The 17591-nt window shown below is 43.7% G+C and overlaps 1 protein-coding gene across 2 annotated transcripts in view; it reads right to left on the bottom strand.

The window, feature by feature from the left end:
• Window positions 1–17591, bottom strand: part of ST6GALNAC5 (ST6 N-acetylgalactosaminide alpha-2,6-sialyltransferase 5) — a 177696-nt gene that overhangs the window by 12889 nt on the left and 147216 nt on the right. Inside the window, exons 3-4 of one of the 2 annotated variants that reach the window (XM_040470688.1) lie at window positions 9262–9671; window positions 3646–3753 (exon numbers count right to left, since the gene is read on the bottom strand). In XM_040470688.1, the coding sequence (XP_040326622.1) occupies window positions 3646–3753; window positions 9262–9671 (518 nt within the window). Of the gene's footprint in view, window positions 1–3645; window positions 3754–9261; window positions 9672–17591 lie in introns of those variants that run through there. The other variant, XM_040470690.1, reaches the window with a different exon arrangement.

The raw sequence follows: 17591 nt of genomic DNA, 5'->3' as shown, positions 1-17591 counted from the left end.
CTAACTCTTCATTCCAGTGAGAAACTGGGCACTTTAAGGAAGCAATAGAATGAGTAGGTACAGGGTGCCTGGGTGGCTCAGTTGATTAAGCGTCCAGCTTCTGCTTAGGTCATGATCTCACAGTTCGTGGGTGCAAGCCCCATGTCAGGCTCTGTGCTCAGAGCCTGGAGCCTGCTTTGGATTCTGTGTCTCCCTCTCTCTGCCACTTCCCCATTTGTACTTGCTCTCTCTCTCTCTCTCTCTCTCTCTTTCTCCCTCTGCCCCTCCCCTGCTTGCACTCTTTCAAAAATAAATAAATGTTAAAAACATTTTTGAAAAAAATTTAAAAAAAAAGAATGGGTAGGTACACTAGAGCAGCCTCATGTGTTGACATACTGTAGGAGCTGGAGGCCATGTGAAGCCAATTCCCAATGATGTAGAAAAGTGGGATCCAGTTCATACAGGAGGTCATATATGTTCTTCCTTTTCTAGCAACCAGGCTCTCCTCACCAACTGGGCACCATCTGCTAGACATCTCCTCAAAATGTGCTGCTGGACATCCACGCTTGCAGATTAGTGAGTCCTTTCACCTGGTAAATGTACATGTAAATGTGTGCTTAATAAACACCAGGGGTGTGCCAAACCTTCCTCGTCTATTATCTTGTGGCATTATCATATAAACCCTTAAGGTAAGTATGGCTGTCTTCACCATCTTACAGATACAGAAGCTAAGGCTTCAGGGATAGTCATTAAGTAACTTGCCCAAGATCATTAAGGTCAATAAGGTCAAATAACTTTCTCAAAGTCCCATAGCTTCTGAGGAGCAGAAATGGTTATTTTTTCACCCATGCAAATACCCTTTTACAAGAGCACTAAGGAGAGAGTAGGGGACAGGGCTATTCATTCTCTTGATATTTACAACACATCTGCTATAGGCTAGGAAGGTAAACACATGTGGGACTGTGCACCAGGGCTCAAATAGTGAACCGAATACACAAAAATCTCTGCCTTCGGAGAGTTTATATTCTGGCGGACTCACCAGCTTGAGTTCTGCCACCTCACAGAACTGTCCCTACCATTTCTGGACCCTGGGATATCTGACCTCCATAAGTCCTAGAGCTCATGACACATGAACCCTGCTTGGCCCATATAGTTCTCAACTTCTTTCAAAACAAAAACAAAAAGGGGAAATGGTTAGATGAGCAGCTGGACTGACTTACAAGTTGCTTTTTCATTCTCTGGTGGTAGATACTGTTTGCAAAAGTGATTTGACTCCCAGTGGCTGTGTTGGGTTCATTACATTTTTGTGTGGATACGGCCTACTGTAAGTTTCTAGAAGGCAAGAGCTGTGTTTTATTCTTTGAATCCCCCAAAATTCTTAGTACCTTTTGGGGCAACTCTCAAGGACTTTGGATAACATTAATAATTATTTTATATATCTTACAATATAATATTAATATATTAGTAATATTCATAACCTTAATAGTCTTTCCTGAGCACTGTGTGCTGGGCACTGTGTCAGACATTCTACATCCATGACCTCATTCAACCTTCACCATGACCTGCTTGCTTTTAATACCATTTTCTTATTACCATCTTGCAGATGAGGGAAGCAAGGCTCAAGGTGACCCCGTTTCTAACTGGGTGGTTCAGCTAACATGTCCTGGAAGCAAAGATTAAAGGAATGTGGGAGTCAGTCTGTGCTGCCCCGGCTCTTCCCTGCTTAGCCATCCTAACAGGAATTCTCACTGAGCAGGACACTCCCTGCAGCCCAACCCTCTCTGCCACACGACACCCAGCTTCTCCACTTACTCTGACAGGACACCGTGTACAGGGTACAAGGATTCTCCTGAAGAGTTGTTGGAGATAGCATTTTGTGAAAGCAACTGTGGAACCTTTGGGATGGTGGCTGGGGAACAGAAAGCCAGAGCCGGTGGCAACAGACGGTGCACCAACAGTATCTTGACTCCCTTCCCTTGTTAGCGGCATCCCATAAGCTGTCCCCCTCCTATGATCATGCAGTCATGATGAACTAGCTCTGAGTAAGAGAAATGGCAGGTTAACTTGCCTTTCATTTGTTTTCTATAATAAATGGAATATTTCCTTGAATGCTCTAAGTCATTAACATTTCAATTTATTCATGCTCTTTCTCTCTGGAGTCCTAATGGCAATATTCCATAATTATATCTGCCATACAGCTATCAACTTTGACGGCTCTTTGCATGCCCATAAGCACTGTTCTCACTGCCTTTGTTAGCCTGTTGGGTTGAGGAGGTTGGGCTTTTTTTTTTTTTTTTTTTTTTTTTTACACTATCTTACCTACTTTTTGCACATGGATTGCTAAACAGGGAAACAAGGCTATGGGTTCAGTAATGAGGAATCAGATGGGGATCCAAGATAATTTGCTATGTATAGGTGCTGGTCCAAGCACTTCATGTGTATTAACTTATTTAATCCACCTACAACCCCATGGCCGACTCTATTAGTATCATCATGTCCACTTCTAATGAGGAGGAAACTGAGACACAGAGAGATTGAACAACCAGCTCAAGCTCACACTCAGTTAGTAAGTAGCCAGGTGGAGCCCTGAACCTTGCCTTCTGACTCCAGAGTGCACACCCTTCCTTGCTACATCAGGCCATCCACGGGGACGAGTGAGTCTGGGCAAATATCAAAGGCCTATTCTGTATAACATTCTAATCTTTCTCTCATATGTAAACTAGTACTGCTGCTGTGTTGGGTCTTTGGGCTCAAGAGGGTGGGAGAAAAGTTGCAAAGTGGAAAAACAGCATGATTAAGTACTCACATCCTTGCATCCAACGTCCAAATTGCAGATTTTGTGTAAAGGCCCATGGCCTTCGAGAAGGTGTTAGGTTTAAAACACATGAAGATATAAGCAAGTGTGAATTTTAAGGAGCGAGTTTAAAATGCCCTCACCCCAGATTTTGCCATGTGAAGATCAGGTTGCAGGTCACCAGGTATTCCTGGAGAGCAGAATGCTTTCTGAAGGTACCCACGTTGCTACTTTAAATTACAGTGAATTTTCAACTGGGCTTCCACAAATCAGGCCCTGAGTATTTCTCAGTGCATCTGTTAGTACACACCAAACTCTGGCTGGGCACGTGGGAACCTAAGGTAGCAACAAAGATGTGTGTATGTTCCCTTTAAAGTGGTACACCGAAGTAATTCTATCTGTGCTTTTGGCCTTAGAAGCACAAATCAAGGCTACTGATGTGAAGAGGAAAAGAGACTCAGAGCAGTATTTTAATTTTAGAAAACAGGCCTTGCCGTTGAAGAAATTGCCCTCCTTAATTCATTAAAAATTACCACATTCTTTCAAAATGAGAATAAAACTAATATTTCTTAATGCTTGCTCATCATTAATATTATGCCAATTGTTGCATTACTTTTGGTTAATAAATATTCAGAGGATAAAAGAAGCCCACAAGATGGATTAATTCTCCAGCAGTACAAACAAAAACTTTCAATATTTTATATCACATAATTAAATGCTGTTTGTTGTTTCTAGAACCAGAACTTGGGACATGTTAATTAATTGCTTCAAGAAGACAGTTAGACATGTTTCATGGTTGATATTTGGAATCAGATATTTATAAATCCTGCAACAACACTGCTGATGAATTACACTTGCAGAATAAATCCTACCTGCAGAAGTCTGGGGGCACCATGCCATAAACATTGATCCTGTCACAGAGCTCCAGTGCAATTGTCATTGTGAACCAGCCAGTGCTGAGCCAAGTGTTTGAGATCTTCCTGGAAGGAACAACAATTAAGTCTGCAAGCTGGTAAAGTAATCATTATAACCATTACCATCTTAAATCCTTTCTGGAGCAAGGCTGATGATTAACACACCCTCTCTCTCTCTCTACCCATTTGGTAAATAGCTGACACTTTATCTGATAGAAATCTCTTACCAACAGCATCATACTCCATGGTAGAGTGATAAATGATATTCACGTTCCACCATGGTGGATTATGACACTAAAGGATGCTCAAGCAACTTCTTCATCATCAAAGATGATGATCAGTGTTTCAGTGTTTAAATGCACATGACCACAACTCAATTTCTTGTAAGATGACAATCCCCATGTGTCAACTCTGTCTTTATTAACTACAATACTTGACTAATTGGAAATATTCCTTATTCCCCAAGCAGGCCTAAATAATGAAGAGCTTATTAAATATGTATAAACACATAGATGTATCTGTCTATCTATTGATTGATACCTACTGATCGATCAAGCAATCTTAGGTAAAAGCTTGCCTTCAATTAGACTAATTAACATTGACATCTTGACTGAATGTCTTTCCATAGGAAGAGTATATTCATTTGGGAAGGGGCTAATTACCAGAGGAAAAGGATTGCAGGAATGCTTATGCTTAATTGAGCATTTGCTTTATTTTACCTCAGAACATTCAGATCCCTCTGAAAGTTTTTTCTTAAAAGACCGAACTGACAAAACTTAAGGAATGAATCTTGGTGTTCCTAAATTCATTCATTTGCCCATTCAAACATATGTACTGAGCTCTAGCCACGTGCCAAGCCTAAGGATAACTGTGGAGACATAACATCAAGGTCTAATTTGACCCTGTGAGAATGACTCGGTCTACCATGCTATGCTGCTGTGGATATTAATTTCAATTCTTAGGGGGTTGCTGCTTTTGCTTTTTTTTTTTTTTTTCCAGTGCTTATGGCATGCCTCATTAGCCAGTTTCAAACACCTTATCCCCAAGGTCAGACTGTCTGACTTTGCCCGGCCATAGCACCATATGTGATGTGAATAACAGAGTTGCTGAAAAGCTTTTCTACTTGCGCTGTGTAGCATTCCTCTTTGAGAAGGAAGACATTTGTTAATCAGTTTGCATTATTTCCATTTCACATATGGACCAAAAAAAAAAAAAAAAAAAGAGAGGCATATTAAGGAGTCCTTTGTTTTGTCAAATACCTGACAGGAATGGGTGATATAGTCATTCCTGAGTTCATGGCTTCCCCTTTGTGGTTCTTAATTCCTTTGCTCATTTTAGCTTTCCATTCCATTATATCCTGACCCAGGAATAGCCCAGGAAGTACATTTTAAAAGCTCCTAAAGACGGGAATACCATGAGTGTGTATGGCTGTTTTTATCACTGACCAGCTGAATGACCTGAGGCACCTTACTGCTTATCTCTGAGCCCTGATTTCCCATCTATAGAGCAGGCCTGGGAAGCTCTATCTTCCTGGGCTATTCTGAGGACGAAATGAGAGAACACCATAAAAAGTATTTAGCGTGATGTGTTGATAGATAGATCAAGACACCTTCCTCCTCTCTTGGTTGCTAGATCGGAGCAAATGAAGCAAATAATTCAACCATTACTTTCAGTGTTTGTTTTTGTTTTTGTTTTGTTGTTAGCATCCCTGAAGAAACTGATATCCTTGTAATACTCTGCTATTGGCTCTGGTGTAGGATCCACCATCAGTCATCAGGGCAGTGAGTACAAAACTGTGAAGCCTCCAGCCTAGATAGGAATTAACAATCCTTTTCCTTTGCACCAGTCTTCCAGGACTGAAGGAGGCAGGGCAGAGCAAAGGTAGTCCCTGGGGAAGGGAGAGAGGAAGGAGAAGGAAAAGAAAGTCCCTTGCCTCAAGTGAGATTCACCCTTGTAGCTGTGACAGTGCAACGGTCAGTTTCCTAGACTCACACTGGGTCAGTGAATAACTGGGAGCTTGTGAAGGCCAGGAAGAGACGGAGTCCCTACGTTTTTAGAGTCGTCAGAAACACCAAGAGGGCTCTCCCAGGGGCAGAAACTCCCTGTAATTTTGGCTTTCTTTTGTGGGCTAGAGTAGAGACCATAAGCCACAGCCAGAAATACTAGAAGAGGTGGCTCTACAGAAAAAGGATTCATGGGGAAAAAGGGGGAGAATACAAAGTGAGGGATGAAAGAAACTAAAGCGAAGAGTTCTTTACCACTTAAAATCCCCAGACTTCTTAAATCCTAGCCTTTTGGGATCACGTGCTCTAGAAATGCAACTGCTCTGTGCTGTCTTTCTAAAATGATTTGAACTCTTTTTCCAACAAAGGAATATCTACTGTTTTTACACTTAATCAGCTATAATGAAGGAATATGAAGAGCTGTCATGTGCTTATTAGGGAAAATTATCAGATATTCTTTTATATGATGAAGTAACACACTGAGCTGATAATTCTATAGTGTGCACTAAATTACAATTAAAGGCCTTTCTGCTCCACCAGAATCTCATTTATAATCTCTATGGAAATATTCTTCCTGCAGTTATTTCATTTATGCTTCCTTTATCTAATTACTATAATATTGGTTCTGAATCATATTTTCCTAATGTACCCTTATTCAATTATAAAGTTATTTTCAAGTACAGTTACTTTCTAATATCAAAGAATACCACTTGCCCATCTATGCCATTTGTCATGCTTTTTAATTGCAGATTGTTCCTGAGCCCATTTTTCCCTCCACTTTTAAGTAGGGTGAAACTTCTATAAATCAAAATCTATTGAATTATCCTATTTTTTTTCAAAATAATAGCTTGGAATGAATGTCCTGATCATGAGATGTACAAAATTAGATATTCCACATTTTGTGTACCTTTAATACGTCCTACTGTTTTGCTGGGTTTCAAGAAAAGCTTACATGGAAGAAATACTCGTTGATCCCTAATGTTCTGTGTTTTGATTTTTGGAAAAATGTTTCTTCTGAAGGGTTATTTCTGACTTGGTTCTTTTAGCTGGGAGAGGCCAGGTTAACAATATGGACGCATGAGAATATTGAGTCAATACAATATTAGCCTCTTTAAGACAGTTTGCTAAAGGTAAGAGGCACAAAGATTCCAGAAGTGACAATGTAGTTTGGCACCCTGCAAGTCCTTATGTGTGATTCCCCTGAATAGGGATGGATGGACCCTTGTAGATGGATGTCTGCACATGAGAGGCCCAGTAGGTAACCGACATAGATTTGGTTTCCTCTACCAGCTGGGCTCACCAGGGAGACAGACCTACCGAATACAAAGTTTTTATGGCCAGAATTTAATAAACTTAAGTGAGTGGGCTATGTCTCAGTGTAAGTTTATTTCCTAAAGACCTAAGTGACCAAAGGGTAGAATGACTGGTCTCCAAGTTATCAACTTAAAATAATCTCTTAAGAAGATCCAGAGCAATGTGTAATTAGCTTCAATAGCTTATACTGCAGCAGTTTTACTGCATCAGTGTCTCAGGAATTCTCAAATTTAACAAACAACCATTAAATTAAAAAGAGGAGAAGTGTTTTCTATTGAAGCCTGTTTCTACTTATTTCAAATTTTCCAACAAGCAAAAATGAAACTGTAAATAACTCCTCTCATTCTTATTCCCGTATAAAATGCTCTGTTGGTTAAAGAACTCATTTAAATGAGTGACAGTCTCTCTTATTTGTGGCTTTTAAAGGGCAATAAATAAGTGAACTTCATGAGAGCTTGTGATGATGACCAGGATCCCTTATGTGATCTAACCATGGGGTCTCCTGAGCCTCTAGGGAAGGAGGCCACGGGGCCAGAAGACAGCTCCCCCTCTCCTCTGTCCCCCAGATGCCATGGCTGGACCAGCCCTCAAATGGTCACAAGGCTTCTAGGATTTAAAAAGAAAGGTCTTCCACACAAAGAATTTGGGGCAAAGCTCTGGTCTTTCTCTAAGGCCCTATTCTCCAATAATGAGCTGCCCAACATAGCTTAACAATGAATTTAGTACTTTATATTCTTCATTTCATTTATCATGTCTCTTTAGTTTTAAGAAATCAACTCAGCAACAGTTTTTGTAAGGGGGGGAGGTAAATTAAATATCTATTAGTTATAAAATTACATATTTAAAACATTTTTAAATGTTTAGTTATTTTTGAAAGAGAGAGAGAGAGAGAAGGAGAGGGAGAGAATGAGCTGGGAGGGGCAGAGAGAGAGGGAGACAGGATCTGAAGCAGGATCCAGGCTCCGAGCTGTCAACACAGAGTCCGACGCAGGGCTCGAACCCACGAACCATGAGATCATGACCTGAGCTGAAGTCGGACGCTTAACCGACTGAGCCACCCAGGTGTCCCTAAAATTATATATTTTAAAATTAAGGAAAAAAAGAAACTTAATCATTAGACCAGTCCTATGAGGCCTAGCCACTATGCGTTTTTTGCATGTGAGGTCCCTGCAGAGTTAGATAGCTTGTCCAAGGCCACACAACCACTGAAAGATAGAGTCAGAATTCTTGCCTAGAGATCTGTATTTGGACTACACTGCACCACACCTATTGACACCCAGCTGTCCTTTGCTTTTCACCTAGATTTGGCCAGCTCATGGCCCTTTATCTCAGTGTCGTCAAGGACTCCCCCCAAAACCCTCCTGACTGCAGCCACAGGGAATATTGTGGAATTACTATCTAATTCCAGAACATTTTCATTACCTCAAAAAACCTCTACATGTGTATATTCATATGTACAAAACTGACATGGATAAGTGTTATTTCATTTAACAATATTTTGTCTTAAAATGGGGGATGAATCTTGATATTGTCTTCTATTCCATTCCATTTCATTCCATCAATTCCATTACATTAAAAAAAAAAAAAAAACTTACAGTGACTCACTACACTGATTTCATGTCCCATCATTTGAGCTGTAACTAAGAGTAAGGAAAACTTTGCCCTGGGCTATGGTAGGTCTCCCTGTCTTGCAGGTCACAGCACCATTTTCTTTACCTTGCATGACACTCCGCATGTGAGCCACTACTTGGTAAATATTTGTCCTCCTGGGAAAGCTTTAGGTTCCTGGAGGGCAGGGCCTAGATTTGTCTTGTTTCGACTATACCCCCAGTGCCTGGTGCAGTGGAGGAGCAGGTAGGTACTCAGTACCTGTCCGTGGACTGAATAAATGTTTGCCTCGAAAGGGAAAAATAAACCCATACTCTCCTTTTGGTCAGTGTTCACACAAGTGAAAGGAAATGCAATAAAACATACAATCTTGCACTTATTACCAGTGTAAGCCAGCAGCTCTGTCGCCTGTTCCTCCAAAACAGGGACTTGGCCTTGAACTATCCACACAGTGTCTCAGTGCTTCATTCACTTTGCCTTACAAAGACAGCCAGTCCCCAGGACCCTACAGAGGAGCTCTATCAATGGCATGAACAGCGGGGCCCCAACAAAAAGCCTCAGCAAAAGCTTGGCTTCCAGTGAATCAGCCAGCAGCCACACGTCCTCACCCTCCCCTGCGGCCCTCCACTCCCCACCCTGCGCCCTCTACCTGTCCTTGCCAGTCTCCTGCTTGAAGAGCTCATCAAACTGCAGCATCTTGTGGCGCGTGGTCATAAAGGCCTTCAGCCGCGGCAGCACGCGGCTCAGGAGCTGCAGGTTGTTGTAGACCTGGCCCTTGCCGTCGCGCCGCATGTAGCTGCTGGGGCCCCAGAAGATGAACACGGTGCCCTGGCTCACGTTGAGCAGGTCGTGGCGGTTGCGGAGGATCCTCTGGATGCTGGAGTGCGCGATGACCCTCAGGCTGGTGCGGTTGCCCACGTCGCGCCCGTAACCGCGCGTGGGGGCGTCGTTCATGCGGATGACGCACTCGGTCTGGTCTATCTGGGGGCCTTGGCGGCTGTGCAGCAGATGCCCCGAGCTGGTCACCAGGGCACAGTCCCTGCAGTGCATTTTCAGGGGCTGGAAGGCAGAGGGAGAAGGACACCATCAGCAGGCAGCCCTCACTTGGCACCACTAGGTCATTTCACCGCCTCAGAAGGCGGCCAGTCTTCCCTCTCCTCCCTCCCATGCCAGAATATACTTCTCCTGCTATTACCTCATCCACTCTTACATTCTCTCCCAAATTGGTGACAAGGAGCATTTGACAAGATGGAAAGAGGGCTTGCATTGACCTGTCAAACACTGGGCTCTGGGCTTAGCTGGCACCAAATAACCAAATCCCCATAACCCAGCAAGGTTGCTGTCACAGCCATCTTACAGATGGGAATACTTGGGCTTGGAGATGTTAAAAAATTTGCGCAAGGATGCATAACTAGGATGTAATGAAGTCATGCTTTCAAACCCAGGTCTTTCTGAATCCAAAGTTACCCCAAATTGAAATAAAGACTACACTACATTTTGCTATGACATTAGCTCTTAGCTCACATTATTGAAAGCTAAGCGTTTATCAATATTCTTGGATGCTGTACAAATATGCTTATCCTAAATAAACATCGCCTGAGAATCACATGGGGGAAACACATGCAAATTGTAATCCCTCAGATGCCATAATTTTGAAATGACAACTAGGATAGTTTCTCCCATTTTAAGGGGAGAGGGAGTGAAATTGAGTTGGTCCATCTTCAAAAGTGTAAACAAAACAAACAAAAAAAAGCCTCAAGTTCAGAGCCACAGACCTTGGGAGTCCTGGCTGTGTGGTGCCCAAGGACAACGCCAACGGCAATGCTCATTTCAACACCCTGAACCAACGATTTGCTTTCTGAACACCTATGTTCCCACAAATTAAACATTCCCCTGTTTATGTTTAATGAGAACTATCTCTTAGTTGCTGTTTGAACATAATGTAATTAGGACCTGAGGCCAAGGCCAGCAAGTGCACGAGAAAATTACAATCAAGAATGTTCTGAAGGAAAGTAGCATTGTTAGACTTGCCCCAGAGCCTCTGCCCTTCCTCCCAGTTAACTTTGAACAGGACATACTGGCTCCCTGCATAATCTCAGCAAGTTGGATCCAGTTTAGGGCTTATATTTACTGAGGGGGGGGGGGGGGCAGGGTTCCTGAGACATAGCTCTGCCTTCAAAACCAGATGAGGGCACGTGAGGACAGCAGTCTTCCCTCACTGCATAGTGGCAGAAGGGGGCGCCTGGGTGGCTCAGTCAGTTAAGCATAGTGGCAGAGGGCACCAGTTTTGGGGGCTTATAGGATGGATCCAGCCTCGTCTCCACTACCTATTAGCTGTGGGACCTTGGTAAGCTACTGACCTCTGTAAATCTCAGGTTTCTCGTCTCCAAATGAGGAAAATTAATGCCCCATTCTACCTTGGGAGAATTGAATACACATAGTATTAGACTGGGCCATTTGAAATTCCCAGTACCTGACCTATAAAAATAGCAATTGCAGGGAGTTGAACCCAGTCCCTACCATAGGACCTGGTACAGTGATCATTCAGTAATGACAGCTGTTATTGGGATTATCCGTCAGAGTGGAGTGCATTGTAGATACTCCATCAGTACTGATCACTTTGGGTTGATAATTGACATATAAGCTTATGAAATGTAGATTCTCATCATTCATTTGACATCCAACTATTGTTATTAGGTGACAGGCACTATGATGGGCAGTAAGAATGCAAATGGAAGGAAAAAGCAGAACCCCTAAAGTTTATACTTTAGTAAGGGACAGCAGGTCAGTAAAGGCTCACAATAAAGTATGACAGGATGAGAAGGGGTACTGTGTGAAAGTATTAGTAGAGGGGGCTATTTAGAGCACAGCAAGTCGGGGGACATGAAAGAAAGAGCACTTATGCTAATGGTGATTAGATATCTCCATGTGCCAGGCACTGTTTTGAGCTTTTTATATAGTTGCATTAATTCTTCAAATAACCCCATAAGAAAGATATTATATTACCACTCCCTCCATTTTACTAATGAGAATATTGAGGGATAGAAAAGGAAGGAACTTGCTCAAGATCATCCAGTTAGAAAGTGGCAGAGCTGGAATTCAAACCCAGGAAATCAGACTGTAGAGCCCATGGGATTAACCATCGTGGTTAATGGCGTCGCAGTGCAGTAAATAGAATGAATAGAACAAATGCCCTGAGATGTTTTCTTAATTCATCGTCTTCTTCCTTTCCTCTCTCAACCCCAGAAGCTCAGTGTTGCTGTTTCTTAATCAGTTATTGCTTTAAGAGCTTTGGGCTGGGTGGATGCAGTAAAATGACAAAAGTCTCGTATCCAATACCTCCATCCCTTGGAGCTCTATTAACAGTGGACTCATCCATCTAGAGCCTTAAATTAATGAGGGTGAAATGTACTTAAGCCCAAATCTCCCTTTGAGGAAAAGCCACATTATGTATAGAAAGTGGCCCCTATTCCCTTCAGGGAAACTCCTGGAACCTGGAACATGAGGCCCTTGTGAATCCCCTGAGGGGTTGAGGGGCAAGTTCGTGGGCCAAAGGATGGCAGAAATACTTAATTTTCCCTTTTCTTATTTTTCCTGCATATCCCATACATACAGGATGAAGAGGGAAGGTTAAAGGATCTATTCAACCATAGAGTTTCTATCATGTGTCAGGCATTGAACTTGGTGATATAGACAAAAAGACAGATAAAATCCTGTTTTTCCTCTCAAGGAAGCACACAATCTAAGGCAAGAGTGCCCCCAGATAAATAATTACAGGACTGTGGAGTAAGTGCTATAATAAAGTCAGGTACAAGGGGCCATGGGACCAAAGGCGAGAAAACATTTGAGCCTGTCCAGAAGAGCTAGAGAGGCAGGAAGACAGCCAGGAAAGGTCTGTGCAATGCAAACTAACAGAAGAGGTAACTTTAAAGAGCCAGTGGTTAGTGGCGTCACAAGACATGATAGCACAAGTGAAACCAAAAGCGTTCTTTGGATTTGGCGGCCTCAGCCAAAAAAAGTCTCAGTGGAACAGAGGCGGCAGAGCCTCATTTTGGTCGGTCGGGAGGAAGTAGAGGCAGATGCTTGGCCGCAGGGGGGCTGATGGAGGGTTGCCCGAGGGGCAGGGCGGACTCTGACACTTGAGCTGACCATCCCACCCAGTTTGTTAGGGGTTGTTTGGGTTTCAGCATTGAAGGTCCTGCACCCTGGGAAAGTTCTACTCGTGGGGAAGCCCCCTAAAAAAAATTCCTACAAAATTGACAGGGGCATCTGCAAATATTACGTCACTGGGTGATGATTAGGGTCAGGAGACCCAGGATCTGAATTACAAGTCAGGTCCTTGACTTGTTGATAAAGAGATCAACCAGATACATGTGGCCACATGGCATTCATTCGTTCATTCATTTGAAAGACATTTATGGAGCACTCAGTACACCCCCGAGGTGCTGTGTAAGTCAGTGTATTTGTTTAATAAGGTCACTTTGTAGGATTTCATTCCATTGGACCCTATAGCCATGGGAACTTGCTTTTTCTCGTCAGACTCACCTCGAATTATCATCTTGAAATTTCTAGTTTGATCATTGTGAGACATTGTGCTTCTTTTTACTGGGGAAAACATTCTGAAGAAAAGTCCCGCATCTCTTTCCCCCATAATGAACTATTCTGTGATTCTCAAAGCACAGGGTGGCTGACGGGTGAAACCTGGGTCTCCGATGGAGACTGAGGTGCCTTCTCTGTGTCTCTTAGGTGTGCATGCGGCCAGTGGAAGACCCTTTCAGGGAAGGCCATGGTTCCCAACTGTGCCATACTGATCCTCTGTGCTTCCTGGGCACCATCAGAACACACTGGGTCCAACCAGTCCAGAAATCCCTCCCTCATGCTTCCTGTCCATCTGCCTTAGCTCTGAGGTATTGATTACCTCGGGCAACAACACTCACTCTTCGAGTTGTGCAGGCGCACCAAACAATGCAAAAAAGATTGAAGTCTGAATTATGCCTTAAGTGTCTTTTGGTAAGTGGTGCCAATAAAATGACAATAGCTGTTCTAAACATAATGTTACATTTCCCGCAGCTGAGAAGAGCATGTACCAAAGGCTGAATCACTTCCAAAGGAGGAAATGAAGTCTGTTTTCTGCATTTGGAAGGACTGATGATGTCTTGGGAGGCAGGATGACTAGAAATTATACAAACTCCATGACCCTGTTTCTCAGGATGCATTACAGTCCTCCGAGAGAGCCATGCTCCCCCACATCACAGTACGATTATAATCCTTAGTGTCTTAATGATATGGGTGGAAATATGCATGCCTTGGTGAGTTAAGATTCCTGAGGCAGTGTTCACATATTCTTCCCTTAAGCACTCAGATGCTGGGCTGATGAATCACTAAGCAGGGGACGGGAAGGTGAACTTGCAGCTTTGCTAGCGGCCTGGGAGATAAAACTCCATGGAGGACGCGAGTGGAGGCCCCTTCCGGTGAACTCACTGGCTAGCAAGGCCTTCTCTCCGACTTCCTCCTCCTCACAGTATTTAGTCTCCCTGATTCTTGGGGATGTTTTCCTTAAAGCCCCATTTAGTGAGGTATACCATCCTATGGTAGGAAACATGGGCACCCTTATCAGGTTACTGCAATCTTGGTAATCTCTTTGCTTCCGGACACATAAGAGGCACTCAATATATACTGAATAAAAGGATGGATTGATAAATGAGTGAATGAGACCCAACAGCCTGTCTTGTCTGTTCTCTGAGAAAGCCAGCCTCCTGGGACATAAAAAGAAGGCATAAGGGATGCCTGGGTGGCTCAGTTGGTTAAGCATCTGACTCTTGATTTCAGCTAAGGTCATGACCTCACAGTCATAAGATCAAGCCCCCACGTTGGGCTCTGCATTGGGCATGGAGCCTGCTTGGGATTCTCTCTCTCCTCTCTCTGACCCTCCCTATACATACATACATACGTAGGTACATACATACATAAGAATTAAAAATAAAAAAATAAAAAGAAGGCAGTGTGGTGCCCTAACCAAATATTTGCCTAAAGACCCCAGCCCTCTGTACTAATGCCATGGAGAGAAAAAGGGGGAGTATAATGTGGAAAGCTCTGTCTGGAGAGAAGGAAGCTATGGCCATTTGCCTCAGGACAGCCTCTTTGTCCAGGGAGCTATAATGGCCAGAGCTAAGGGCGCTGCCTGGAATTAATGGCTGGCTAGGAAAAAGGCCCAGGACACAGTGAGGGCCATTAAGCCCAGCCAGTTATTAATCCCCAGTAAGAGCTTGATGCCAAGGTCATTAGAGCTGTTGTGAAGTAAAAAATGCCCAGGAAAATCTACAGCGCATGGAGGCCACTGGTGCTCAGAGCTGCAACCTCGTTAGGGCCCGAGCATGTGGCGGGCCTGTAGGAGGTGGGAAGGCTGGCTCTCTGGAGGGAGTGTCCACAGTGCACACACCTGGAGCTTACCGTTTTATTTTTGCCATCACTCTTGCTCCTTGCTAGTGTGTAAGCATTTGTCATCGTCCCAGTACCTAGGACTGGTGTCTACAACTTAGTAGGGACTCAGGAATGTTTTAGAATATTTTAGAAGGTGTGAATGGGTCTCTACTTTCACCTACTTCCCCGCCCCCCCCCCCCCCCCCACCAAACCAGAGACTAGGGGAGCGTGACAGCTTGCATCACAACTTCCTCCTTTGGGCTCAAGCGGCAGGAGCAATCCCTGCTTGAGAAAGCACGCTCGGGGAATCAAGGTCTGATTTCTGTCACAGCCCAGAGAGCAAGAGCAGAAGGAATTCTTCCTGTGACCCAGCTGATGCCTCCTGAGCCTTTCTTAAGAGAATAGACCAGGCCAAGTCAAATTAAACTTGACACCTAAAACGCTCAGTGATGTCCTTGCAAACATTTGCAGCATGGCAATCTCAGGTTTCACTTTTTAAAATTCTGATTTATTTGGCAGAGGGAAAGGTACCTCAGAGCATAATGTCCATTAGCTCAGTAATGAGACCGGTCTTGCTCTGGGAGCTGCTTGTTGGTCTGGAGCAAACATAAGATATATTAAATGGCTTCAGGTGTTTCAAGAATCTCTGCACTTTTCAATCTGATGTTTTCCTGTAATTACTGGGCTTTTATTAGCTGTCAATCTCGGTTCAGCCTGACATGGGTATAAGCCACTCAGATTATTTAATGTGATTCCCTAGAAAAATGTTACTCTTTCAAACTGCTCCTCTCTCTCAATGACAAGCCCACCCACCAGCTTTCACTGCCAACCTTCAACACCACCTTTTCTGTTTTTCGTCTACTGGCTGCCTTAGGATGGAAGAACTCCATGGGCAGGAGGCAGTACTGAGCAGTATTTAAACTATGGCCTTTGGGGCGCCTGGGTGGCTCAATCATTTGAGTGTCTGACTTTGGCTCAGGTCATGATCTCAGTTTGTGGGTTCAAGCCCTGCTTTGGGCTCAGTGCTGACAGCTCAGAGCTTGGAGCCTGCTTCAGATTCTGTGTCTCCCTCTCTCTCTGCCCCTCCCCTGCTCATTCTCTCTCTCTCAAGAATAAACATTAAACAAATTAAAAAATAAAATAAAATAAAATAAAATATGGCTTTTGGAGTCACTGACTTGAATCTGCTTCTTCTACTTCTTAGATGGATAATTTTAGGTGAAGTGGCTTAGATTTTCTGAGTCCCTGTTTTCTCATCTGTAATATGAATGTAGTAAAGCCAATCTCAAAGAGAGGGTTTGGCATCTCAGCTGATGGCACACCTTCCACCCAGTTGCTCAACACAAAATTGAAATCTCATTCCTTTTAAAAAATTTTTTTTATTTCTTTCCTTTTTATAAAAAGTTTATTTAGTTTGAGAGAGGGGGGAGGGAGGGGCAGAGGGAGAGAGAGAGAGAGGGAGAGAGAATCCCAAGCAAGCTCCATGCTGTCAGCACAAGGCCCAGTACGGTGTTTGATCCCACAAACTGTGGGATTGTGACCTGAGCCGACATCAAGAGTTGGATGCTCAACTGGCTGAGCCACCCAGGCTCCCTGCAAAGCTCACTCTTGATACCCGTCTCTCCATCTGCTACAACTCTTCCAGCCCTCTTGGGTCTATCCTCCTACATGTATCCCAAACTTACCACTTCTTGCAGAATAGCATCACTGGCAGAAATCTCAGAGATCGTCTAGGCTGATAATTTTCAGGGTGTTGTTCCCAGACCAGTAGGGACAACAAAGTCTAGACTCACTGAATCAGATGCTCTGAGGTGGGGCCCAGCAATCTGTGTTTTAGCAAGTCCTCCAAGTGATTTCTGATGCATCCTCAAGGTTGAGAACCCCTGGACCAGGCCTGTATCCTCATTTTACAGAGGAAGAAGTTGAAACTCAAGAGGTTATGGGATTTGTTCAATGTCACACCCTAAAAGCAGCACCTGGGATGAACTCCAGGTTTCCTCACTCCTGAAAATCTAAGAAAATCCACTTATATCCATAGAATGTTCAAAGCCACTGGGGACTCACTGAAAAGGAACCATGGATTAGTAGTACACTGAAGCTGTAACCTACAAATGGAAGCAATTTTGTGGAGGAAGTTGAATAAGAAGGGCTACTCCTTATTTGACAGTCTACCCTCAGCACGACTGCCTGCCTCTGTACCACCTGCCTGCCTATTTGGAATAAGCAACCAGGAATGGCTACACAGCATGTAAACCTCCCACCACAGGGAAAGTACCGAATGCCTCTGTGCTCTTGCTCCAGAAGGTGGGCCACTGTGGTTTCTCTCCAGCCAGTGCAGCCCCTCAGAGATGTGGCCAGACTAGAGGTCTGTTGAACTGTGTCCATCCCAAGAGCCCCTGTACACACACACACACACACACACACACACACACACGCACTATGTTGAAGTCCCACCTGTGCACGTGACCTTATTTGAAAAAAGGTTTTTGCTGATATAATGAACATGTACGTCAAGATGTAGTCACACTGGATCGGAACATTTCCCAGTGTCCTTAGAA

The sequence above is a fragment of the Herpailurus yagouaroundi genome, unplaced genomic scaffold (genome assembly GCF_014898765.1).
Source record: "Herpailurus yagouaroundi ecotype Mexico unplaced genomic scaffold, PumYag 77, whole genome shotgun sequence".
Lineage (NCBI taxonomy): Eukaryota > Metazoa > Chordata > Mammalia > Carnivora > Felidae > Herpailurus > Herpailurus yagouaroundi.
The sequence above is the reverse complement of the archived record's forward strand: the minus strand, read 5'-3'. Positions and strand labels throughout refer to the sequence as shown.